The following is a 27,001-nucleotide window of genomic DNA, read 5'->3' on the forward strand; positions in this document are numbered from 1 at the left end:
CTGCTCTGTGGCTCATCTGGGTTTTGAAACTCCTGGCTCCAACCAGCCAAGCCGGCTCAGTCCTCGGCTTCTTGCCCCCTCCTGGTGGCCTGACCAGGGACACACGGTGGCTCCTGTGGACGCAGTCCTCCCTGAAACAGGAATGCTCAGATGATGTTTACGACTGCACAGGTATAAAGACAGGCACAATCCAGGCTGAGAGGGTTATAGCAAATTCCTCCCTCCCACTGATGTCCCCTGTCTTCTAAGAGAAGTTAAAATTCATTTCAAGGCTGGGTGCAGTGGCAACATCTGCAATCCCAGCTACACGGGAGGCAGAGAGCAGGAGGATGGAGGTTGGAGGCTGACTCTGGGCAAAAAGTCACGGAGACATCTTGACAAATAGCTGGGTGTCGTGTGTCCCTGTCATCCCAGCTACAAGGGAGGCATGGGTAGGAGGATCACAGACTGAGGCCAGCTCCAGGCAAAAAAATAGCAGATCCTAATAGAAAAATAACTAAAGCAAAAAAAGGGTTGGGGGCTTGGCTCAAGTGGCAGAATGCCTTCAAGGTCCCAAGTTCAAATCTCAAAACTGAAAAAAAAATCTGCAGTACCTACCAGCGTCACAGCCATGGGCATTGGGCCTGTGGAGCCCAAGGAACAGGGCAGCGTGGCTGGTCTTTACCAGCCGTAAGTCACCCCGCCTCTCTTGGAAGGCTTCCTCGTTGCACTAGAAACTATTTTCCGGGAAATGGTGTCCCCCTGAGGAATGTCCCCGCAGAACCTTGGTCACGTTGCTCCTGAAGTCTGCTCTTTCCACCCCTCTGGAAATGTGGGATGAGACTAGAGGCACCATAGAGTCTGCCAAAGTCACCTTCCTGCCCATGACACCAAAGCCATGGAGACTGGGGTGCTCGGCACAGTGACCAACCACCTCACGTTCAGAATTCCGAACCATCGTCTCCTTGCTACCCAGATAAGGAAATTGAAGCCCAGAGACGCCAAAGAACTTGTCCACGGTCGCACAGCAAGAGGGGGCTGTGGTAACCAATGACTCAACGCGGAGGCTTCAAATCACAGAGCTGTGTTCTGTCCTCCTCCTGAAGGCCGGAAGTCCAAACTCAAGGTGAGCGGCAGCTCCTGCTCTGGGACAGAATCCGCTCCTGGCTCCCTCACTTCCCGGAGCTGCTGGCTGCCCAGCCAGGGTGTGTGGTCACCTCACTCCTGGCTCTGCCCGGTCCTCCCTGTGGGCTCCTGAGGTGGGGCTCAGGGTTCACCCTAATCCACAATGAACGCTTAAGATCCTTAAGATCACATCACAGAGACCTGTTTCCATACCAGGTCACCATCCAGGACTACAGGGCAGTATGGGGTCCTCTTTTCAGGGTCACTCCGCCCTGGGATGCAGGTACCCCGTGGGACTCAGAAAAGTCTAGGTCCTTTGCACATGTAAGGCCAGCCCTGTGTGAGTGTAAAAGCAAGCACTGACATGCCTGCCACTGCCGGCCATCTCTGGGGACTCTGCCCAACCTCCTTTAGTCTGGAAAAGAGCCCAGCAGCTCCTATGGGTGGCCACAGGCCCGGACAAGCCCTGCTTTATCTGCAAGTGGGGCCTTTTGTCTTTCCAGCCTCCAGCCTTTCTCTGCCTCCCTTGGTGGGGATGCTGCAACCCTTACCCTTTCACCTGTTGACAGGTATCTCGTAAAACGTGCTTACCCCTGTCTGTCCCAAGCTTCAAAAGAACTGGGCCAAGTCTGTCCTCATTACTGTGCCCTTTGCTTGGAAAAAAGGGAAATTCGTGCACACGTGCAGACATCCTACAGTGCAGCCCTCCCGGCCTTACCCACCTCCATTCCATCTCCCCACCGCCCTCCTCCTCCACCCTCAGCCCCTGTCAGGTACTGGAGTAGAAATTCTGTGGCTGCCTCAGGGCCTTTGCACAGGCTGTTCCTGCAACAGGAACATTCTTCTTTCCTACAGGAATGGCTGGCCCCTTCTTATCCACTCTGATCTTGGTGGAATGTGACAGTCCTGCCCTGCCAGGCTCAGCCACTTGGGCGCCTACTCCTAGTCCTTGCCTCACCAATGGAATGAAGACAGATGGGTGCCTGGCCTCCCTGTCTGTCTGCTGCCACCTCTCTGCACCTGATCTCGATGTCCTGTCTTGCTCACAGCTCAGCTCCGCACGTGCAAATCATAGGTGCTCAAAAACCAGTGTGCCGACCACATGAATTGCGTCATTCTGTCTCAAGAAGACTCTAGCTGCACCAGTGGCTCACGCCTATAATCCTAGCCACTCAGGAGGCAGAGACCACAGTTAGAAACTAGCCTGGAGCAAATAGTTCTCAAGACCCATCACGAAAAGGGGGCTGGTGGAGTGGCTCAAGATGTAGACCCTGAGTTCAAGCCCCAGTAAAAAAAAAAAGGTGGGTGAGTTTCAAAGGCGGAAGGCGAAATTCCCTGAGTGGGAGGCAAGCCACGGTCCCTGTAAGAGCATGGTCCTGGACACAGGGTCCCATGGGGTCAGGTCAGTTCCCAGCGAGGTCAGCGTTGCTTGAAGACTGAGAAGCACAGCTGTTTTAAAGTCGTGATTAAAATGTCACTTGTGCTTGCCTTGTCTCTTCTTTCCTGATGGTGTGTCGTTCTGCTCATTTCTAAATGCGCCCAGCCTCCATGCCAGCTGAGGTCACTAAGTCATCTGAGAAAGGACCCCATCTTGGCTGTTTGGCTCACAGTGCCAGATATACACTTGGTGCCTCATTAATGCTGCTGGGAAGACAGGTCCGGCCTCGGCTACCCTGTGTGCGGAGCCTGAGCTGATGAAGTCCTTCTCTGAGCCTGAGTTCTTGGTCTGAGGTGGTGCCAGGACAGCCCTCCTGGAATCTGAAGGAACTGGGGTCCTTGCAAGGTGGCCGCCCTGCCCTGTGCCTGACCAGCAAAGCAGCAGAAGTCCCCCCCTCAGTTCTGGATCCCAGGAGCCTGTGCCATCCCAGGTGTCTCGGGGACTCCTCCAGGGAGCCAAGGGGTTGCTGCCACACTGCAGAGGTCAGCCCTCTCTCTGGGTCTGGGGACAGAGTGTGCACGGGCCGTGTGGGGTGACGATGGTGACAGTAAGAGCACCAACAGCTAACACTGACCCAAGGTCTGCTCTGTGCTGGGCACCTGCTGGAAGCTACGCACGCCCATCCCACCAGTCATAGGAGGGCCCTGAGGTCAGTCGCATATTACAGATGAGAAATAGTTGGAGAGTCCACGGCCGTACCAGCCTGCACGCATCCAGTCTCATCTGATCTTGGAAGCTAAGCAGGATCGGGCCTGGTTAGTACTTGGATGGGAGAAAGACTCAGAGGCAGCTCAGAGAGGGAGAGGCCCCAGCCCGAGATCACACAGCCAGTCAGCACCTGATTAGTCTCTAACCCTGCCAGAGCTCAGCCTCACTCCCTCCATTCTGCCTGCCCTGCGCCTGTTTTCGGGGGTGAAATTTAATTTGCCCCAGTATCATGGCCAAAGATGGAAGCAGCCTAAGCGCCTGTCAACATCTGTTCATGCACACGGTGGTGTGAGTGGATAGAACCCTTGTTGATTTATTTACTGGCAGTACTGGGGTTTGAACTCAGGGCTTCACACTTGCTAGGCAGGTGCTCTGCCGCTTGAGCCACGCACGCCTCCAGCCCTTTTTTACTCTGGTTATTTTGGAGATGGGGTCTCACTTTTTGCCAAGGCTGGGCTGGACCATAGTCCTCCCATTTTATGCTTCCCGCCGTAGCTGGGCTGACAGGCCTGCACTGCCACAACCCAGCTTCTTCTCACTGAGATGGGGGCTCCCGATCTCAGCCTCCCTCATAGGTGTGAGCCACCAGGGTTGAGATGTTGGTTGAGATGGGGGTCTCATGATCAGAGCTGGCCTGGAACCGTGTCATCCTGGAAGACAGGTGTGAGCAACCGAAGCCCAGCCTCACCTCTCAGTTTTGCAAGATTTGCAGATTAGTCGCAAATAATGTGGACGTACTTAATGCGACTGAAAGAGGTTACCATGGCAACTCTTAGGCGTATTTCCCTGCAATTACAACTTTTCAGCGAACACGACTGTGGCACAATATATTTGTACCAAGTGCACAAACCTGGCATGGAATGTCACACACAGGTGACCACCCAGGCTGAGCTGGAGGACGATGCTAGCTGGCTCCCACCCAGTCATCATCTCTCCCCGTGGCACCCAAGCTCTGGGGGGTCAGACTGTACCCCAGAGAGCCCTGCCCATTGTAGAGACAGAATCGTGTGGCATGAACTCCTCCATGCCTGGTTTCTTCCTCTGAGCATGGTCTCCGTGTTGATGGCTGCCATTATGTTCTGACTTTTTCACTGCTGTATTGTATTCCACTAAATGCACAGACCAGGACTGGCTCATTTGTCCTGATGCTGGTGACATCTCTCCCCCATATGGAGCTGTTATGAGTATGACTAATGTGAGAATTCCTGTGTCATTTTCTTTTGGTGGTACTGGGGTTTGAACTCAGGGCCTCACACTTGCTAGGTAGGAACTCTACTGCTGCTTGTGCCACTCTGCCAGCCCTTTTGCTTGGTCTCTCAATTTTGCTGCAGCTAGCTTCTGATCACAATCCTCCTACCTCCGACTCCTCTTGTTTGTCTTCCGATGAACACGTGACCGCTCAGATTATAAGGTTGTAGGCTGCCAGGTGCTGGTGGCTCACGCCTGAATCCTAGCTACTCAGGAGGCTGAGATCAGGAGGATCACGGTTCAAAGCCAGATAGGGTCTCACGGCAAATAGTTCTGCGAGACCCTATCTCGAAAAAACCTTCACAAAAATAGGGCTGGTGGAGTGACTCAAGGTGAAGGCCCTGCGTATTGCAAAAATAATAATAATAATGTCACATGCCAGCAAAAACTGCCAGACACATTCCTAAAACGCTGTGCCAGCTCACTCCTCCCCACCACCACCACACATGAGTTTTCTTTATTTTATCTCTTCATTTTTGGAGACAGAGGGGTCTCCAAAACTAGACTTGCCCAGTCTAGTCTTGAACTCCCGGTTCATGAGATCCTCCTGCCTCTGCCTCCTGAGTAGCTGGGCTCACACCACGTTTTGTTCTTCCCCTTTCACCTTCTGGGAGCCGTGCTGTGCTGTGCTGTGCTGTGCTGCTCCTCCTATAAAAGTGACCGAGATTGGGGTCCGTTTGAAGCCTGGCCCCCAGGCTGGGGATGGGTGGGCACTTACCCCACCCTTCCTGAGGACTCCAGCTGGGGAAGGGTCCTTCTGAAGTGCAAAGAGCCATCTTCGCAGGCTTGCTTGGGATCCCCTATAGCAGTAGTTCTCAAATTATGGTCCTGATTGGCTCCATGGCTCCACCTCTCACCTACCACGGGGTCAGCGTGACCCCTCTGGGTATTTTGAATCTCCAGAGTGGGTCACCTGTGTGGGTCACTGCCCAGGCCCTGGACCAGCCAGGGCAAAGCTGAAGTATGGGGGGCTGTGGGGACAGGGCTGCTGCCTTAGGACTTTCAGGGGAAGGAGGCCACAGCTGGCAGTGCCTTTCTCTGCAGCACCTGTGGCCTTTCTCAGGTTTCACTTTCTGCTTCCTGGAAAGGCCGGGTCTTCCCTCCAGTGGCTCCTCCCCTCCGCACCCCTGGTCCAGGCTGGTAGATAAGCAGTGCCCTTGTGTCTGCCAAGGTGACACCCAGGCTGGGAAGCGTCAGTGCGCCGTGACTCAGTGTGGCGACGCTGTGATGGCAAACAGCTGGAGACGTGTGTCCAGAGGCACGGTGCTGTGTCCACACCTCCTCTCGCAAGGTGGCTTCTCTGTGCCAAGGGCCGTGGGCAGCTGGAGCAGGGGAAAGTCAAGGCCAGGTGTGATGTACGTGAGAGTGGAGAGCAGTGCCGGGTCCCTGTGCCCGCAGGTGCACAGCACGCCTTCCGGAAGGCCCCAGAGACCACAGAGCAGCGAGCACAGCGCTGCCTCCAGGGAATACAGCTGGGGCCGGGGCCTGGGGACCCAGCGGGGGGTGGGGGTTGGGTAGGGGGAGCAGGCTCTGCTTAAACCCTGTGTGTGAGAAGGGGCAGCCTTCCCTCTCCCTAGCTCACTGCTCATTTCCTGAGATTCAGATTAAAATTACTTAGGGCTGTGGAGTTGCGCTGTCTGGGTTCCAAGCCTGGCTCTCCTGTCCCCTCTCCAGTCATCTCGGCAAGTCCCTCAGCACAATGTGATTGATAGGAAGTTGACATCGTTAATCTTTGATGTTGGTGTTATGAATATATTGATGAGTGTGATAGCCACTCCTGCCTTGTGGCTTAAACGGGACAGAGCAGGGACAAGCTGGAGACACCATGGACACATGGAGAGCCTCAATGTGCTATGGATATGTACCTGCTGCTACGGGAGGCGGGGCAGGCAGAGATCTTTATATCCATTTGCAGATGGGTAAGTCGAGGCACAAAATAGCAAAGTCCAGAGCAGAATCGGGGTGTCCAGGGTCCTAAGCCTGTTAGTCACCTTAGGACAATCTCTGCCCTTGTGAATGGCGTTCACTATGTAGCCCAGGCTGGCCTGGAACTCAGGATCCTCCAGCATCAGCCTCCCCAGTAGCTGGGATTACAGGTATGCACCATCACGCCCAGATAACTCCTGTTTTTCTAGCACAGGAGTCCCTTGGGATCTTGTTTGGTAGAAGGCAGGTTTGGACCCACAGGTGCTGGAGGGCCTTTGGCTCTGGATTTACAGCAAGCAAGCAGCCACACTTGGAAGACCTGGGATCTGAATTTGCCCTGGGGTGTGGCAGATGTGTGTCCATATGTGTGAAAGGCACCGAGCTGCACTTGGAAGATGCATTTTACCATGTGTGTTACGCCTTGAGAAACAGGATCACAGACAATTTGGGGTTCTGCATTTAAAAGTAACACTGAGAAAAACAAAACAAAAAAAACAGTCTAACACACACATGATTAATGTGCCCCCGCCTGGCCACCCACAGAGCCCCAGAACCCCCGATCCAGGTGCAGGGGTGTAGACCCAGCCTCTCTCAGGAAATGCGTGAGGTCCCCAGCCCTGGTCAGGAGCCAGAGCCACCTGCTTTGTGCTTTGTTGCCTGGCTGCAGGAGGAAGGAGTGGGAGCCACACAGGAGAGAGGCCCCCAAGGAGCAGCTGTGACAGCCCCATTCCTCCCTGCGCTCAGTGCTAGGGTCTGTGTGTGACTGTTTCCGCAGCAGGACCTGCCCTCTGTGTCCCTCTGTCTCTTGCTGTTGGGGTCCCTGGAACCTCCTGGTGTGGCCTCTGCCCTCCGGGGCCGAGCCCACCTGCTCCGTGCCTTGGTCACTGTCTACTTTGTGGCCCTGCCTGGCTCTTTCCCTCCCACCAAGATGCCTCACTCTTCCTTGATTTCTTGCTCAGTCCCTGAAGGGCCATGGAGCTGAGTGACACCACGTGTGCCTCAGGACTGACTTGCAGAGTCCTTGGCTCAAATCCTGGACCTGCCACCTAACAAGTGATGGCCTTGGACATGTCCCTTCATTTGCCAGTGTTTATCAGAGCCCAGCACAGTACTTGGTCCTCTGCAAAACCCCATCCAGAGTAAGTGCTCAGTGAACCGCCTGACTCTGTTCACCCCAACAGTCATTTGCTGTCCTGATACCCACTCCCCACAGGGTCATCCATTAATGCTGCGACTGACTCCTCCTCTGGGTCCCCACTCCTGGCTGTGAGTAGTGGGTAGAAGGGGCTCCAGTGCCAGGAGACATCTCGGGAGCCTCTTCAGCTGTCCCTCAATCCTGGGGAGCCCAGGCAGAAGCCTGGAACATCCACAGAGCAGGTGGCCCTGCTTTTGTCACCTCCTAGAATCCCTGGAATTCCCGGATTGGAAATACAAGGCTGTGATTGTGAATGAGGAAGACGAGGCCTGAGGGAGTCTGTAACAGACTGAGGACCTGGTGTCTGGTCCTGCATTTGGGCTGCTGTGCTATGGTGGCTTGGGGGAGACCCCAGGGGCAGCCCTGTCCACCAGGCTCTTTGCCTCTGTCATGGGAGAAAGGTGAGGTTGGCAGGCAGAAAAAAGATGGAGGGAGGGCCAGCAGGCAAGTCCAGGAAACAGAACTGTCCTCCAAGGGGGCGTGTTTGGTTAAGTGCCTACTGTGTGCTCTGCAGCCTTATTCACCTAAGCCTCACAGACACCCAGTAAGGAAGGGTCCAGCTGGGACCTGAGCTGACACTGCCGTGGGGAGACCGGTGGCAACCACCGTGTAAAGACCTGAGTAGGGAGAGGAATGCTCTGCAGGGGATGATATATCAGGGTAATGGGGGGGGATGGGCGGGATGCTTTGGGTGGGGTGGGGGTCACAGAGGACATAAGATGGGGAGCAGCAGGAGCAGAAGCCCATGTGAGAGGCCGAGGGAAGAGGGTCCTAGCACAATGACAGCATGTGCAAAGGCTCTGAGGTGGGAGGAACAGCAAGGCCTGCTCTGCTGGGGCTCCAGGAGTAACGGAGCGGAGCGGGTGATGGGGCTGGGGAAGGAGGCAGGCACCAGCCGGCACCGTGCATAACACAGGGGAAAGCGAGTCTCAAAAATGAAATGCTTATAACCATCTGCTTTTGCACAGGGCCAGGTTGTGCTCTTGGGCCTGATGAACATACCCAAGCCACACAGCCGTTGGGTGGCAGAGCCAGGATTTAAACCCAGGGGTGGCTTCCCGACCTGCCTTCAGTACCCCAAGGCCAGTGTCCTCATGCCTGTGACAGCATCAGCTGGACAGAGCCTCGTGGGGCTCGGGGAACCCCAGGAGGGCCCGAGCATGTGCATGTATTTATTTATCAAACGTTTATGGCTGGGGTGTAACTTGACCCTGTCACACCGTCCAGGCGGCAGGCACCCCTGCCTGAGGCTTTGTACCAACTCACTTCATGTCTACAGTGAGGTCGGGTGAGGGGCGGATGCAGTCGAAGTACAGTATTCGTAGCTAAGGAAAAGTCACATGACACCCTTTGTACACTTAACATACACTAACAACAGGATGTTGGTGAGGACAGAAGAAAGAAAGGCAGGCAAGATTGGGGACAGGCAGACGCGAGGGGAGGTGCCCACGTGGAGCAGAGGCTGGAGTGACAGTCCCCAGCTGCACTCAAGGAAGTGAGGAAGGATTCTCTGCTGGGCTGGGGGCTGGGGGAGAGGAGGCTAGCTCTCTGGGAGACTTGATGTCAGATTTCTGGCCTCCAGATGGAAAGACTGCATTTCCACAGTTTTAAGCCCTTGGTTTGTGGCGACTTGTCTTGAGGCCTCAGGAACTGATACACTGGGCGCCCCTCAGCAAGTCCTCTCCCCTCTCTGGGCCTCTGTGTCCTCCCTTCAGCCCGCACCACATAGCTGCCCATGACCCCTGTTAACCTGTCCCTGTCACCAGCTGGCCAGGGACCCCTCCATGACCTGTCGGATATGCAGTGGACAGGCCCCTCACAGTCATGTCTACATCTGCCTGTCTTGCAGACACAGCAGCCTGGGATCAGGAGACACGGGCCCTGCTGCAGACCTCGGTAATGTGAGGCAAGACTCTGTTATCCTCTGGGCCTCAGTTTCCCCTCCTGTATTGTGAAAGCCCTCACAGCTCATGAAGTTGTTGTGGGAGTCCCTGAGGCTCTGCCTGCTGAGAGCAGGGCCTCAGTTTGCAGTAGTGTTGGTTTCATTTCCTTTAATGGCTTTGTGGGGAGCACCTACTGTGTGCCTGGTCAGTCCTGCAGCTGCTGTCAAGGAAGTAGGGTTATTGTGAGGATTATAACTATCTCAATCTTAGTAATGGGATGACTGAGGTCCAGTGAGGTCACAACCTCTGTGGACAGCCACCAAACTAGCCCAGGTCCCTCCCCGCACCTTCAGAGCAGCTGTGTTGAGAGTGGCTATTTGGAGTGCAGGTGGAGCAGGGCTCACTTGAGTGAAGCTTAGTGGCACCAAGCCCGTTGATGGCAGGTGAGGCAGAAGCAGCGAGGGCTAGGACAGTCCTCCCAGGCCAAAGCCAACGTGGGCTGCGCAGCTGCTCTCCTGAGTGTCTGAAGCTGAGCTCCGTGAGCTCCGTGTGGGTGCACACACGAGGGCTGGGAGCCGTGTGAGGTGGCCCGTGTACAAGTTGCACCCTTGAGGGGAGGCTCTGGCCTGGAATCCAGGTGTGTGTGTTCCCACGGTCACAAGTGCAGCTTGTGTGCCACGTGAGTGGGCCTGAGACCTGGGGAGAGCAAGCCACACGCGAGAGGAGCCTGTGGGACCGTGTGTCTGTCTGGGTGCATGTGTGGGCATGTGCACGCCTGGTGATATCTGCATGCAGTGCATGAGCACTCTGCATGCGGTGCATGAGCACACGTGTGCCCGTGCTTGCGTGTGTGGCTGTGCGTGTGAGCTATACTTTCACATTTGGTGCTGCCCAGAGGCCCTGATTCCTGTAAGGCCCTGGACTCCTTCCCAGCCGAGCCTGCACGGCAGGGCCAAGGGGCACTGCAACCCGGCTGTTCCGCCCTGTGGCTTCCCTTTCTCCAGCCCTGGCCGCAGCTGCGGTGAGGGAGCACGGGAAGAAGGGACATCTGGCCTCAGTTTCTGTAGCGTGACACCGGCCTCTGCACCGAAGCTCACCACACACCTTTGCTCCACTACGGTGAAAACGCCCCTCCGGGACTAAGAGTTCCTGTTGCATTTCACACACGGCCTGGGTCACCTCTGCCAGGCCTCTCTGGTGTCATGGGGGCCTCCCTGGCCAGGACTTGGAAAGGAACCAGCTGCTAGGGCCTGGGCCTCAGTCCCCTTCCTGTGAAAGTCAAGCAGGAAGCCTCACAGGGAGCAGGGACCCTGCCTTCAGCCACTCCTCTGTGCTGGGTAGACACAGCCCAGCCTGCAAGGGACAGCTCTGCCCTGCCTCTTTGTCACAGCCCTGCGTGCTTCCCGGAGCTGCCCAGACAGCGTGCCCTCCCGATCCCCTTGGAATGACCCTGGCTGGCCCTGGTTAGCATTTCTGTTGTCCAGGAGCTAAATGAGCGATGGTTCTTTAATTCTGCGTGACTGCTCCTTGTATTTTCAGTCCCATTTTGCAGAGTCCCAATCAGGAGCCCACTCAGGATTGTGTGCTGGGAGGCAGACAGGCTGGAATTCAACTCAAGCAGACCTCAACTTTGGAGTCTCCACCCTATACAGCCCTCCGGGAGGGGTCCTGTGGCAGGAGGAATGGCAGGATGCAGAGATAGGAATGTAGGTGCACAGAGACCTCCCTGGGGGTGGCTGGGCTACAGGGAGGAGGGAGAGCTGAGTCCTGGCTGGGTGACCTGCTCAAACTCTTTGTCCCAGTCAAGGGCACCTGGACCTTGGCATTCTGTATTGTCTCGTTGGCCCCCCTCATCAGGCCAGTGGGTGGGCCCCCCCCCCGGACTGTGCTGCTCCAAGCCTGTGCCAATCTCCCAACACTGTATCCACAGACTTCTGCTAGCTCTCCAGGAAAACCTGGAGAGGGAAATGCAGCCTCCACCCTCCAGATAATGTCTGTTCTGTTGTGTTTGGAAGAAAAGCCAGGTTCCTGTCAGCAGCGCCACCTACCTTCCCCATCTCATCCCTGGCTGCTCCTCCTCACTCTGCCTCCACCACAGGCTCTTCTGCTCCCTCCTCTAACTCACGCAGCCATTCGCACCTCAGGGCCTTTGCACTTGCCTCCCTCACCTGGACCACCTTTCAGATCCTCAGCTCCTGGTCACCTTGCACATCTCAGCTGAGGGACCTTTCCTGATACAGATCCTCTTCCCACCCCACCCAGCTCACTTCCTTCTCATGCAGGCTCTTGAAACCCAACCCATCTCCAGCCCTGTCCTAGACTGTAAACCTCACAAAACCAGGGTCTTTGCTGGGTGCCAGTAGCTCACGCCTATAATTCCAGCTACTCAGAAGGCAGAGATCAGGAGGATCACTGTTCAAAGCCAGCCCAGGCAAATAGTTCACAAGACCCTACCTTGAAAAAAACCCAACACAAAACAGGGCTGGTGGAGTGACTCCAGTAGTAGAGTACCTGCCTACCAGAGAGAAGCCCTGAGTTCAAACCCCAGTACCGCAAAAAAAAAAAAAAAATCTGGGTGCTTCCTGGCTTTGTTTATCATTGCACCTCAGTACCTGACACACAGCAGGCATCTGGTGAATGCTTGTTGAGTGAACAAATAGATAAAGAGGTCTGGCTCAGCCTTATCTTCTGTGAAATGGGTCACATAGACCTCCTGACTGGGGAGATGTGGCTCAGATAATGCTTGCTCACAGTCAGGCTTTTTCCTCCCCCATCCAAGACCTCATCTGGAGCCCAGTCCCCTCCAGCTCCCTCAAGACCCCTGTCCTGGAGCCACTCTCCTGCAAGCTGGGCTGCCACCACCAGCCCCTTTGCAGCCAAGCCCCTGACCACAGGTCTCCAAGGACAGCGGCAGCACTGGTGCCCAGAGCCCAAGCCCCTGGACCATGCAAATTCTGTCCCCTAGACTGGCAGCTGTGGCTCATTACAACCTTTTACAAAGAACTTCTCAGCCGACCCACACTTCCCTTGTCCCAGCTGCATCTACTCAAGTGTGTCACTGCTTTGCATGGCTAAGCTTTGAGTCCCTTCTAAAGCCAGTGGCTGGGCAGGGTGTGGTCTGCCTCCCTGACCCATGATGAGGGTTGTGTGTCCCCCAGATGCCTCAGCTCAGGACATGGGGACAACACCCCCGCCAGCAGTGGAGCCTGCTGGGGTTTGGAGAAACTATTTTGGGGATTCTGCAGGGGCTCATTTTGCCCATCCCCCACCTCCTGGCTGAACCCCATCCCAAAGCAACTCACAGAAAACACCCCTGGGGTTCTGGGGGCCATTTCCATGTCTCAAGCTGTCTGGGTGGTTGCCTTTCTCAGAAGCTTTGCTGCAAACTGGCAGAGAGGTGCTCAGGCTCGACACTCTGGAAGTTTCACTTTCCCAGAATTGGGGTCATTGTGAGAAAAGGGGTCTGTCACAGCTCCCTCGGTTTCTTGTTTATGCCTGGGAGAATTTTCACATAACCAAGGTCACCAGGCTGGGCGTGGGGGAGAGAGGGACCCTTGCACAGGTTTTTAGGGTGGAGAATGGGTTAATGGCAGAAGAGAAGCAGCTGGCATGACCTTTCAACTCATAACCAGTCACCTGTGGGGAGGACATTTGGCATTTTCTCAGATGTTCTAGTGGAAGGAACTCACACTTCGGAGGCACGCTGCTCCAGGGTCAACCTCTTGTTTGCTGTGTGGCCTTGGGCAAGTTACCTAACCTCTCTGAAGCCTGGGTTCCTTGAGGTAGATTTAGGACATAGTCACTCGAACATTTTTTCTAGTTTGAAACTTTTTTTTTTAAGTTGAAGTGTGTACTAGTTAGGGTTCCATGACTGTAACAGATTCCTGAGGTAGCCAGCTTATGAAGAGAAGAGGCTTATTTGGGCTCATGGTTTTGATCCATGCTCAGTTGGCCGTGTTCCTTTGGGCATGTGGAGGGCTGCACAGCAGAGCAAAACCGCTCACCTTGTGGCCAGGAAGCACAAAGGACAGGTCCTCCAGTTCCCTTGCAGGGCACATCCCCAGTGACCTAGGCCTCCCACTAGTCCCCACCACTTAAAGTGTCCATCAAACTGGAGACCAACACATCAACCTTTGAGGACATTCCAGATGCAAACCATAGCAAGGTCAAGTTCAAACACGTAAAATGAACCAATCCTAAGTGATTCCCACGATCATGGTGCCGGGTGGGTGGCCACCACCTCTGTTCACTCTCAGGACACTTATTGCTACCCCCAAGGGAAATCCCAGATCCATGAAGCCATCACTCCCAACCCCACTTCCGGGTGGGTCTTAAACATTCTTATGCAGCACTGATGGACTTTCTTGAGTGCCCTAGGTCCCCTGAAGAAGAGACGACATGTTCTGGCTAGACCCCAACCTGTGACAGCAGGAGGTCTCCTTCCTCTTGCACAGAGCCCCTAGCCTGCGGCTGGTGTCCCGCGCTGAGTGTGTGCTCAGTTCTAGGAATTTTAACAACCACGACCAGGTCACAGAATAATCTCATCACCCCCAGTTGCCTCTGGGTGCTGCTCTGTAGCCAGCTGCTCCCTGCTCCCAGTCACTGATCAGTGGCCAGCAGTGTGTGAGCTGGCGAGTCTGGCTTCTTTTGTCCAACGTTCACCACACGCCCTGTGTATCCATGACTCCTTCTTACTGCTGGGTAGTGGCTCGTGGTGTGGGCAGAACACACGCCGTGACCTCCAGAGACCTCTGGAAGAATCTCTAGGCTGTCTCCAGTGTGGACAACCATGAATAGACTCATAGGAACATTTGTGCACAGTTGTTTTTTTGGGGGAGGGGGCAGTACTGGGATTTGAACCCAGGGCCTGGCTGTACCACTTGAGCCACATCCCCATCCCTTTTTTACTTTAGTTATTTTTCAGATAGAGTCTCACACTTTTTTGCCCAGATCAACCTCAAATCAGGATCCTCTTATCTATGCCTCCCACTTAGCTGGGATTACAGGTGTGAGCCATCACACCTGGCTTCAGTTTTATTGTTGTTGTTTGAGATGGAGTTTTGCTATGTAGCACAGTTTGGCCTGAATCTCACTATTTACTTATGACCCTCCTGCCTCTGCCTCCTGAGTGCTGGGATGGCAGGCGCGTACAGGTTTTTGTGTGAACTTGTTCTCATTTCTCTAAGGTGGACACCGGGGCTGGGCTTGCTGAGCTGTGTGGAGGAAAACACGGGACTCTGCTCTGCTTGCCCCTGAGTGAGTCAAACCTCTCTGGGCCTCAGTCTTCCACTTCTCTAAGAGGGGAATTAGGTTCCAGCATCTAAATGGCAGGGGGACAAACACCCCTTCCACCACAGTGTGTGGTACGTGTGCATGTAAGCATCGCGGCAGGAGCCAGGAGGACGCCAGCACGCATCGAGACTCATGCCCTGCTGTCCTGCCCCGGCTCCTTTGGGCCTGTGGAGAGCAGGGACCTATACCTGACGTGCAGTCCAGCACAAGAGGCACCAGAGGCCAAGGGCAACAGCGTGCCTAGGAGCCTGCTCATCCCTCAGTTGGGGAAGGGTCAGCGGCAGGTGGCCAGGCCTGGGAAGCATCTCATGGTCCCACCCCAGAGGTTCGGGTGGAAAGGCACTAATAGTGATCCTAGACACTGGATTATGGAGAGCCCTGCACGGGACAGCCACACAACAGACTTGCCTGGCGTAGCCTGTCCTTCCTTCCATCCACCCATCATGCCACATTAATTTGTGGGGCATTTCAGAGTAAGTTGCAAACATCTATGCACCGCCCCACACATTCTGTGGCAGGCATTTCATTAATTAAAGGTCACGATTTGTTTTATTCATAAGCCTGTATTTGAAAAACTCCCAGGGGCCAGGCACCCACCCGTGGCTCACGCCTGTAATCCTAGCTACTTGGGAAGCCGAGATCAAGAGGATCAAAGTTCAAAGCCAGCCCAGGCAAATAGTCTGGGAGACCCCCCATCTCCAAAGTAACAAGCACAAAATGGACTGGAGGTGTTGCTCAAGCAGGAAAGCGCCTGCTTTGCAAGTGCCAAAAATGACCCAAACCAAAACAAACACAGCCTTCCGGAGAATTCTTCCCTGGTGATGATTTGGGATGTGGCTAGGAGCTGGCTCGCTGGTTTAAGACACTCACCTCTCACCTGGGAGCCTGATTATTGAAAGACACTTGGAGGGCCCCTCTGTTCCAGGTGAGGATTGGTCCCTGGTGGCACCTCTTACCAGCTGTGTGATGGTTCAGGACAGCTCATGTCACCTGTCCCAGCCTGTTTCCTCATCAAGGAAAACACCTATCTAGGGTTGTCATGAGGCTCCGCACGTGCAGTGGCTGGTGTGGAGCAGAACCATAGGAAGGGTTCAATAAATGACAGCTGCTGGCTGTCATGACAGATGGCGCCACGTGGATGCCCTTCGGGAATAGCCCCCTGTGCTGGGACTATTGCCACCTCCTTGCCACCAAGAGTGTTTGGAGGCCTGGGAACCGGTGAGTGGGCAGACAGAGTTGGTGCCAAGCCCACAATTCCTCCTGCTTCCCTTTGTCCTCCCGGGCAGAAGCAGGACAGCCCCTTCCAAAGGACGCCTGCACAGAGGGCTGCTTCTGGCCCAGGGTGGGCCGAGGGATTTTGGGGGGATTAGCTCTCCATAGAGCTGAGGCTCACCCAATGTGGATGTCAACAGACGCCAGCTCTTTTGGGACAGTAAACTAAGATGCTAAGTTCGAAACTCCTGACTCTGGTGAAACACTACAGCCCTTGGGCTGTAGCTTCAAGGAGCTGCCCTGGTGCCCCGAAGCAGAGCTCACAGTGCAGTTTGCAGGCTGACTGCTCAGCAAACAGCTAGCCCACCCGCAGAGGACTCTCAGGGGCCTGGGGTCAGTTTTTGTTTGTTTACTTTAGAATTTAATTTTTTTTTTTGAGACAGGGTCTCACTATGTATCCCAGGCTGACCTTGAATTTTTAATCCTACCTTACAAGTGCTGGAATTACAGACAGGCACCACCACATCCAGCCACCAACATCTTTTAAAGCCTGGAGACAAGACATTAGAATGACTCAAAAAAATCAGATCTGGCCACAGGACCCACATTCCAATGTGGCCACCATGGCTGGAGTGTGACTGGCCCAGATAACCACCTGCATTCCAGTTTGTCACTGCTACACCAGAGAGACCTGCTTGGTCACTGTTGGCTCTGAGGTGGAGCCTCCAGGCCTTGCTGGTGAGATGGACTGACTCAAGTATCCACGGTTTAAGACAGAGTACAAAGCTGAGCATGGTGGCAAGTGTCTATAATCCCAGCACTTGGGAAGCAGAGGCAGGGGATCTGGAGTTCAAGGCCAATTGGGGCTATATACTGAGACTGTCTCAAAAAAACAAACAAAAGACTGAGTGTAGCCAGTAGCTTAGGACACTGGTTTTCAGTGGGGACAATTTTAGCCCCCTGGGGACATTGTTGGTGTCTAAAAACATTTCTTGGTTGTTACAATTTGAGAAGGGAGCTGCTGTCATCCAGCCAGTGGGGGACAGGGACAGGGATCCCACAGTAAACCTAGGACAGCCACCTACAACAGGATCATTGTTAGAAAAGCTGTTCCCAAACAGTGATCAAAGAAACACTGAAAAGTGGCTCAGCAACGCAAAAAGAAAAGTTTTCCTTCTGCAGAAGGTGCAGCCACCGAGCAGAGTCAGACACAGAACACACTGAGCGGGGAGTCAGCTCAGTTTTTATCTCTTTGCCCCTCACCCTGGTGGACAGGTTTGGGTTCACAGTCTTCCCCATTGGCTAGCTATTGTTTGGGGTAAGGGCAAGGTTTTCCCATGCAGTGACATTTTTACAGCTCAGTGAGAAAGTGATTTCTCAAGATCCCCTGCAGATAGGGGAAGGAGGCTGACATTTTACTCATCAAGCAGTTTGAGATTAGGGCATCTGGCGGTAAACAGCTCTTTGACCTTGCAGGGTCAAGCAATGCTTCACAAAACGTGTTGGCAACAATTCGAGGAAGTTAGCTAGCATCTACACATTAATTCCTTCGACAGAAAAGACCTAACTTGAGTCCATTCTCACAGTCCCCCCCCCTTTTATTTACAGTTCTTTTCTTCAAACTTAGCTAGTATTAACTGACTTTTGGTCAAGCCCGACCATCCAGTTGCTCCCATCCTTATCATCCAGCCCAAAAAGTCAGCAGGAACAAGGCTGAGAAACCTCTGATTCAGGGGGCATCCGAAACCCAGCCTTAGAGCGACGGGCTGCATCCTGCTGTAGGCAGGGCACGGTGGCCAGCAGGAACTGGATGATGGAGCCAGGAGTCAATGGGGGAAGGCATGCCAGGACCAGGCGGAGGGCAGCACACACAAAGATCCAGAGGCATCTTTGATGGCGGGAGGGAGGTGGTGATCACGTGAGCAGTGACGTGGAGCCTGCGGTTCAAGCAAGATCAGATTCAGGGACAGATGGATTTTGGTTTGAGTTCTGGCCCTACCCTTAGCTAGCCATGTGGCCTCAGGCTTGTCATTGGCCTATGCCTCAGTTTCCTCCTCCATAAGGAGGCCGGACAGGCATAAATTGGCCCCACTCCTCCATTTCTGCCCTGTCCAGTCATTCTGAGGTAGTGGTGGCTTCGTTTTAAAGAGGTAACTGCCAGCACCAGTGTGGGGTATGCTGGGAGGGTGATCAGGCCAGGGGATCTGCCTCTTTACCCAAGTCCCTTCCCTGATATTTCTCTGGCCTTCAGATGCCTTGGGGAAGGCCAATGCAGGCCCCCAGGCATGAAGGGATAAGGTTCTTCCTGGTTATATCTCAACCTGGACCCTGGCTACTCTGCAGCACACGACTGAGGTTAGAGGCCAAGAACCTCGTAGAGGCTGCCTCGCTTCTGCAAGCCTCAGTTTCCTCACTTGTGTAGAACAGGCTTCACAGGGCCTAGGGGCACGTGGGATCACGTGGGATAGCCCCTCCAAAGTTCTCAGGACAGAGCCTGGTCTGGGAGGTCTTAGATCCTTTATAAAGGCAATCTCTTCCTGAATAACCACAAATCCTGATCCAGTGAATCCAATCAGGACCAGTTTGTTGGGGATTTGGTGCAGCAGTTAGTAGAATTTACCAGGACAAACAAGTCCGGGGAGTAAGTTTATTAGGATACAGAGAAGCCGCAGGCAGCTGAGCACAGGGAGTGCAGCTACCGCTGTGCAGATATGAGGTTCGGGCAGGTGTGAAAGCAAAGCACAGGAGGGCAGGTGGCTCAAGAAGGAGCCCTGTGTGGATTTTAGTGATGGGGGTGGGGGTAGAGAGATGGGAGGGGCACCAATATTTAGGAAGGAAATGTCCTAGAATTTGATATGAAAGGTATACACAAAGATTTAGCTTTAAGTAGTCCATATCTATAAAGCGAACAATTCAAAATGAACTTAAAGTCCAACCGCAGGGTATTTTTCACAGTAAGACGCGTGGAAAATTATGCAGTTATTAAGAGGAAGCCGAGGGGCACTTATTGGTGTGGATAGATGTTCATTATTAAATGATAAACAATGCAAGTATTTGTATACCAAAAAATGTATGTACATATATTTTAAAACCTGTAAGTTATTGCACCCAAAAGTTAACAGTGGATACCTCTGAGCACTTTCTGCAACTTTTTTCTTATTCTAGGTTTTCCTTTTCTAAATTTTCTACAGCGAATGTGCATTTCTCTTGTGAAAAAACTGTGGTATTTAAATTTTAAATTCTTATTAAAATGTGATAGACAAAAGCAATAACGAAAGAAAGTTTAAAAATTATTTTATTGACATAATCATTACACATATTTACGGGAAACAGTGGATACCTGCACACTTTGTATAATTATCAAATGGCGCAATTAGCATATCCATCACCTCCTGTATTTACCATTTCCTGATTCGGTTCAGTAATCACTATTATTTACTGCGGTGTGACTAGAAATAATCGCATTCTCCGGGCGACGTGCATGCACGCCAGTACTGAGAGGCGTTGAAAGAGGGAGTTCTTTACCTCTTGCCTTCGCTCACCTACTTTTTCATTGCATCCACTCAATCCCAGTTTGGGGCGGGTAGTTACCTGACGTACGCATGCGCACTCCTGGCGGCTGGAGACGGCCTCTCGGCCCAGGCCCGCCTCCCGACGTTGCCTATTGGCGGGATCTTCCGGAGCGCTCCTCATTGGTGGCTACGGGCCAAGCCTCGCTGCCTATCAAAGTTGGCGGGAGAGCGGCTGGCTGAGCAGAATGGCGGCGACTGAAGACTCATTTGCGGCTGGCGGCCCGGCGGCGGTGCGGCTGCCGCGGTTGCCGCCGCTCAAGGTGCTGGCAGAGCAGCTGCGGCGCGACGTGGAGGGTGGCCCGGGCGCGTGGCGGCTGTCGCGGGCGGCGGCGGGCCGTGGACCGCTGGAGCTGGCAGCCGTATGGATGCAGGGCACCGTGGTGGCGGCGAGCGGTGGCGAGGCGCGACTGCGGGACCCGAGCGGGGCCTTCTCGGTGCGCGGCCTGGAGCGGGTGCCGCGTGGGCGGCCCTGCCTCGTCCCAGGTAACCCGGGGCCGAGCCGCGCCGTCGGAGGCGGGAGTTGAACCTGACCTTGGCACTCTGCGCCGGGCGGGGGCGGGGGCGGGGGCGGGGCGGCCCCTCCCCCCTCAGGGCCCCTCCCCTCCCCCACGTGTTTCTCGTGACCCGCTTTAAAATCTCGGGCTCCTGCTCCTCCCTCCCCCACCCCCACCCCCACCCCCACCCCCACCCCCACCCTAGTCCTGACCGCTGGGCTTCTGTTATTTGTCGCCAGCGCCCTCCCCACAGGTGATTTTCACTTTCCCCTCTAGGGACCACAGTATTTCCCCACATCTGAACGTCCTTAAGGTCTCGATGCAAATGTAGGGTCCTCAGGGCAGGCCAGGGGACCGGGAGGAATGCGGAGGCCGGTCCCTCTCCTTCTGGACCTGGGGTAGGCTGCAGCACACTGATGTCTGCCTCTTGTCATGGACAGCTGGTGCTCAAACTGGACGAGCATCGGACTGGCCTGGAGGGTTGTGGAAGCCCAGAGGGCTGTGCCATCGCTACCCTGGCCACCCCTTGATGCAGGGCGGTGCTGGAACTGTGTGGTTCTGACGACTTCATTTCCCGCATCTGGCCCAGTGCCCGACCTGTAGGTGCTTCAAGAGCCAGTTGTAAGCCAAGGGCACTGGGCACCCAGGATCTCATCCCATAATTCCTTGTAGTGTCCACTGAGCACAGGTGACACTCTAGGCCCCCTGTGAGGTGCTGGGCTGCGGTGAGACCCAAATAGGTAATACCTGCCAGGGAGCAAATTGGGAACAAGTTTCCCAGAGGAAGCCAGGTGCCAATGGCTCACCCCTAATCCTAACTGCTCAGGAGGCAGAAATCAGGAGGATCATGGTTTAGAGCCAGCCTGGGAAAGTAGTTCTTGAGACCCTATCTCAAAAAAACCAATCAGAAATAAGGGGGAGGTGGGCTGGAGGAGTGTCTCCAGGTGTAGGCCCTGAGTTCAAGCTCCAGTACCAGCCGATTGTTGATCACAGCATTGGTGCTAGGACCTTGTGAAGGCTCTGGAAGCCTAAAGAGTCAGGGCCTGCCTTCTCCACTGCTCCCTGCCCTGTGGAATCCGCCAAGGTCCCTCCACCCCTAGGGGCCTAGCTGTGCCTAGCGTTGGAGTGCGGGTGAGTCTTGGTTTCAAGCTAGAAGCAGGGCAGGTCAGTGGTTTGACCTGGGCTGCTTTTTCTCATAGATTCCCAGCCTTCCCCACCGAACTGGAACATTTTGTGTCTTTCTGTATTTGCTCTCCCTCAGCAAAAACTAGGCAATAATTTCTGTCTTCTGTGTGGGCTCAGTAAGTAAAAAATTACCCTGATCAGCACCTGGCTTGTTTTTTATTAGGACATGCTTGTGTTCCCTCCACTGTTCCTGCTCCTTGACAGCACAGGACTGGCAAAGTAGAGCCAATGCCTCTTTTCACATAGCGTGCAAACCAAAAACATGGTTTTTACATTTTTTTCTTCTTTTTTTTTTTGCTGTACTGGTGTTTGAACTCAGGGCTTACACCTTGAGCCATTCCACCAGCCCTTTTTTGTAATGGGTTTTTTCAAGATAGGGTCTTTGAAACTGTATGTCCTGGTTGGCTTTGAACCGTGAGCCTCCTGATCTCTGCCTCCTGAGTAGCTAGGATTACAGGTGTGAGCCGCTGGTGCCTCGCCTTTTCTTTTTTTTTTTTTTTTTTTTTTTTTTGCAGAGCTGGGTATTGAACCCAGGGCCTCACACACATGCTAAACAAGTGTTCTACCACTTGAACCACACCCCCAGCCCTGGTTTTCACATTTCTTAGTGACTGAAGAAAGTAATGAAAGTTAAAGTATATGAAATCCAAAAGTCATTGTCCATAAGTGAAGTTTTATTGTTGCACACTTGTAACTTACATAAGGCATAGGGTTGAAGTCCCACTCAACTCCAGAGGTGAGTAGTTGTGACAGAGCCAGTGGCCTGCAAAGCCTAAACTATTTACTAACTGGCCCTTTACAGAAAAGCCTGCCCATAGCTTTGCCCTCATTCATAATCCCTGCTGCAAAGCAGAGTCCCTTGAAGGCAGTGGTCTGGCCTTGGGCAGTCCCCCAAGTCTGGTTCCTGGTGTTCACCATTAGGTGCCTCAGTGTTGGAGCAAATGGACATTGGTGAACTTGTCTGACTCACCCACTGGCCTGAGGGCAAGGGCCATGACATTTGTTGCTAATTAATACTAAATCTTGCTTTACAAAACCTACTCACTACCTCCAAGCCAGGAGGCAAGGACAGAAACAGGCCACTAGAACACAAAGTCCTATTGTAGGCATAAACATAGGGTACAAGGGGTGGGGGAGGACTCCTCTTTTTCTTTAAGGGGCTGCTCATGCTATCTGCCTCATAGAGCTGAGAATTATAGTCAATGTTTGTGAATCACTTAGAAAAAAGCATCAAGAATTAGTTGCTGCTGTGTGTTGGTACTGCCACTGCTAACTTCTCAGGTGGCCTTAGGCCTCCAGCTGCAAAGCATAGGAGGGTTGTTTTTTTCTTGTTCAGCTCTTTGGTCCACCTGGAGTTGACTTGGGGGTGGCAAGAACAGAAAGTGGCACAGAGGAGGGCCACCTGGTTGAGGCTTAAGGAACCAGGGAAGGCTTCCCGGAGGAGGCAGCCCTGCAGGATACATTGAAATTATCAGTAGGAACCAACCCTCCTGGATTGCTTGGGTCTGAGAGTGTGCTGGGATGCAGGATGCTCAGTGTTAGAACTGGGACAGTTGGTCACCCTGTGTTGGTGCAGTGGCAGGAGACGATCCAGCTCTGCAGGACATCATGTGCAAAGGCCAGGAGGCAGGGGAGGCTGGAGCAGCAGTGAAAGGCAGGTGGCTGGCTGTGGAAGGACTGCCTGCCTTCAGGTGGCCTTAATGCTCACAGCTGTGGAGTTGTCCCTGTCTGGAGCATCCAGCAGTTTCTTGCTGTAAAGGTCAAGTGCTGAAGGTGCAGGTGGGGTACTGGCCTCCAGCTGCTCCCAGCAGCAGGTAGAGCTGAGAAACTGCTTGCCCAGACTGCACTGAGGATTGCAGCAGGGGCAGGTGGATTGGGAGAGGGGGAAGCTGGAAGGAGGCCGGCAGGAGCCAGTGCACTGTTCATGGCAAGAGAGGATGAAGGTCACTGACGCTGTGGCTCAGTGATGGGGGTTTGCCCATCACATGTGAGGCCCTGGGTTCCATCACAGTACTGCAAAAGAAGAGAGAGGATGAAGGCTCTGGTGAGAGTCACGTGGAGAAGTTGAAGGGGACACTGGAGAGCTGCTTTGCAGAGGGAGAGGACATGGAGGCAGTGACCTGGACTGGTCACCAGGGTGTCACATCTGCCTCTGAGCTCTGCAGTCTTGGTGTGTGTGCCTTCTTAGCAGTTCTGTTAGCCTCGCCTAGGCTTTAGACGTGTTTTTTTTTTTTTTTTTTTTGGTGGGGGGGTCTGTATCCACCAGCACTGTGGGAATATTCACAGGGCTCAGCCAGCTTATTTGTAGAACTGGCCTTTACCACTGAGGAACCAGAGTTGAACGTGGACATGGATTCAGAGAAACCTAAGTGCACTGAGGTCGGGGTAGGGGAGCATGGGAGGCCAGGCAGCTTGTCTGGCTTCCTTAGCTGAAGCCCTGGCCACGTGCACACTCAGTCCCATGCTAGATGCAGAGTGTGCAGTGGGCTGGCAGCCCGCCTGCCCTTCCTGCTGTGTTTGGGTTTTTTTTTTTTTACACAGTTGCATTTTGTGTGGTTTGTGACTGGCCAAGCTGTGCTTTCAAGGAGAGTCACTTCCCCAAGGGAATGGAAGAGAGTCGTGGTTAATATGTCATTAGATCATTCCGGTGGCAGCCTGCCCTTCCATTGATTGGTTTGTGTGTGCCCAGTGGTGGCTGGGATGCAGCCAGAGGTGGCAGGAATCTCCGCCGCCACACTGCTGCAAGTGGACAATGGGGCCGTGTGTGGGGCAAGTGCTTATGCCTACCCAACTTTTTTGGCAGCATGGAGGAAGGAAAATTGGATTTGCTTTCCTGCTGTCAGGAAGTGGCTTTGCAGAAAGAGGACCCGACCTGCGTGCAGAAACCAGGCACTTACTCTGGCACTGAGCAGGGAACAGGAATTAGAGGAAAGCTTGGGTTTTCTGCCCTCTCCCCGCCCCCACCCTCGGGCCATGTGTCTAATTATAACTCACGGTGCTGGGAGCCTTGCTTGCATTCCTTGGGTATGATTACATCGTGTATGACGATTTTGCTCGACATGCTAGAAACAGAAACCAAAGAACATACAGATGTCATCCTCCGGGCGAGTGTTCTCACTGCTAATACATGAACGAATTCTGAACACTGACTGCCTTTGTTTTGTGGCGGGACTGGGGATCAAACCCAGAGCCTCGCGCCTGCTAGGCACAGGCTCTGCCTCTGAGCTGTGCATCCAATCCTGGCTTTCTTTTATTTTTTTGTCTTCATCCTCCCTCAGAGGCCTCGCATTTCGGAGTTCTCTGCAGGCGCGCGGGTCTCATCATTTCGGCTTTTCTTCTCTTCCCAGGCAAGTATGTCATGGTAATGGGGGTGGTGCATGCCTGCAGCCCCGAGCCGTGCCTCCAGGCCGTGAAGCTGACGGATCTGTCAGGTAACCCTGTCCACCAGAGGATGTGGGAGCTGGAGGTGGAGGATTTGCACAGGAACATACCCTAGGTGGTGTCGGCGCCGTCCTGGAACACGCCGTCACGTGTTCTCATCACATGTGACTTTGCCGACGTCACTCAAGGTCTACTTCTCGAAGGGCCCTGGGACAATGGCTTTGGTGGACCCAGGGTCGGGTGCAGGACTTTCAAACGCTAGGCTCCTTCAGTTAACGCCGCCCCTGGCTTTGTGTTCCCTGCTACAAAGCAGATGCTGGGGGTTTTTCCCCCCTTTTCATGTATGTTCATTCCTGTCTCTAAGCAAACAGAAGTGTCACGCTGCATTTTCCAGGTTTTCCTCATGATGGTTCTTTCTCCGTTACCCCTGCGCCCTGTTCCACCGTGCACATTTTGAATCTGTCACTCCACACGGTGATTAAAGTGCGGTTACAGTACAGAGACTGAGTGAAAAAGGAATCCTTGTCTCCCCGTGTTCCCCACGACCATCCTCCACACCCAGGAGCAGCTCTTCACATGTGCAAATGAAGCTGCGTGCTTCCCGCACTCGGGGATGCTGAGCCATTTTCAGAATTTCTCCTAGAAATTAAAAAACCAACACTGAGAAGGACTTTCAGACATTAACTAAACTACACCACGGCTTTTGGCGAGACAGCGAGGGACCAGCCTGCTGGCGTCAAGTCCTACAGCCCTTTGCATGAAATGACGTCGTCTTGAACGTCCCTGATCTCCGCTGACTTGTCTTTAGACTGTAAATGCCAAGGCAGTCACATTTTATTCCAGTATGGCTGGGGGCTGGGCCTGGATTATTGATGTGCCACAGCAACTAAATTTCTACACAGTGTATCCTCCCTTCCGGATTTGTCCTGTTACTAACATCTTATTTGTTTGTTTTGAGCCATGTCTCAAAACAACAGCCTTGGCTATTGTACAGCCCAGGCTGGCCTCCAGCACAGTGATCTTCCTGCCTCCACCTCCCATTTGCTGAGATTATAGGCGTGTACTGCCACACCCAGCTATTACTAACATCTTTTATTGGTGTGACACATCACAATTGATGAGCAGACTATTACATTGAATGTCGCTTTGATATTCTATCAACTGAAGTCCATAGTTCATGTTCGGATTCATTCTCTCGTACATTCTATGGTTTTACCAATGCGGTCCACCATTGCAGTGTCAGACAACAGTCCCACAGCCCTAAAAGTCCTCTGCCCCCCGAATGCTGGTGACCCCTGCCCTGACCTTTTTACTGTCGCTGTAGTTTAGCCTTTCCTGGATCGTCACAGAGTTGGGTCATACAGGACAGAGCTTAGACAGCCTGGCTGCTTTCGCTTACTGTGCACTTCAGGGTCCTCTGTGCCTTTTTGTTGATCTGTTTTGTTCTTGGTGGTACTGAGGCTTGAACTTGGGGCCTCACGCTTGCTGGACAGGTGTTCTACTCCATGCTGCTGCTGATACTAGTTTCTGACAGTCAGAAGTAGCCCTGCACCGGTTTTGTGTGGACGGGAGTTTTCAGCTTCTCGGGGGTGCATGCCTAAGAGTACAATCACTACTATCGTTTTGTAAGAAGCCATCGGGCTGTCTTCCTGAATGGTGATCCGTCTGCATTCTTACCAGCAAGGAGTCGCTTTTAACAGTTTTCTGTAAAGTTAGTGCTAATTGAAAAGTGGATGGATGGGTAGCGGTGCAGGGGAGGCGGCTCAAATAATGTATACACATGTAAGTAAATGTAAAAACAATAAATTTTTTTTAAAAAGTGGATTGTTTTTAGTATGGACCTGGGTTTGTTGACTGCTTGAAATTTATTTTAAGCTGGTTTTTGTGCACAGTGCGGTTTTTCCAGGCAGAATAGCTGTGCATCACTGGGAGCATTAGAGCCCTGAATTTGAGCTCTTTACCTATTGCTAAACTTGCTGTGTGACTCTGAACAAGTTACCTAACCTCTCTGGTCTTCTGTTTCCTTATTTCTATAATACAAACAATACACAGCTCATGGCGTTGAGGTGAGGAATCAAGATGTGTGAAGATCACTGTTATGTAATGTCTGGTATGTTGTAGGCACCAAATTATTGCTGCTGGGAAAAGCAGTGAGTTTTTGCTTGCATCCATCGGTTGCCTTTAAGTGTGTGTGTGTGCGCATGTGTGCATTTCTTTAGAAATATTTTGACCTACAGAAAAATTACAAAGACAGTGCAGGATTCCTGTATTCCTGCACCAAGCTTAATTAGTATAGCACATTTGTTACAATAAATGAACAAGTATCAAGCCGGGCACCAGTGGTTCATGCCTGTAATCCTAGC

General features: G+C 53.3%; 1 protein-coding gene across 1 annotated transcript; it reads left to right on the top strand.

Moving 5' to 3' along the window:
• Nucleotides 1-19,740: 19,740 nt before the first annotated feature.
• On the top strand, nt 19,741-26,723 carry Rmi2 (RecQ mediated genome instability 2). The gene is made up of 2 exons (XM_020167238.2): nt 19,741-20,061; nt 24,605-26,723. Exons 1-2 carry the CDS (start codon nt 19,764-19,766, stop codon nt 24,751-24,753), a joined length of 447 nt encoding a protein of 148 aa, XP_020022827.1. The 5' UTR covers nt 19,741-19,763; the 3' UTR covers nt 24,754-26,723.
• Nucleotides 26,724-27,001: the final 278 nt, after the last annotated feature.

The sequence above is a fragment of the Castor canadensis genome, chromosome 17, assembly GCF_047511655.1.
Source record: "Castor canadensis chromosome 17, mCasCan1.hap1v2, whole genome shotgun sequence".
Lineage (NCBI taxonomy): Eukaryota > Metazoa > Chordata > Mammalia > Rodentia > Castoridae > Castor > Castor canadensis.

Bases quoted from the DNA above. Each gene is read 5' to 3' on its own strand.
- Rmi2 (XM_020167238.2), top strand. From the start codon at position 19,764: ATGGCGGCGACTGAAGACTCATTTGCGGCTGGCGGCCCGGCGGCGGTG. The intron at 20,062-24,604 runs GTAACCCGGGGC...TTCTCTTCCCAG, and splicing joins GCGGCCCTGCCTCGTCCCAG to GCAAGTATGTCATGGTAATG.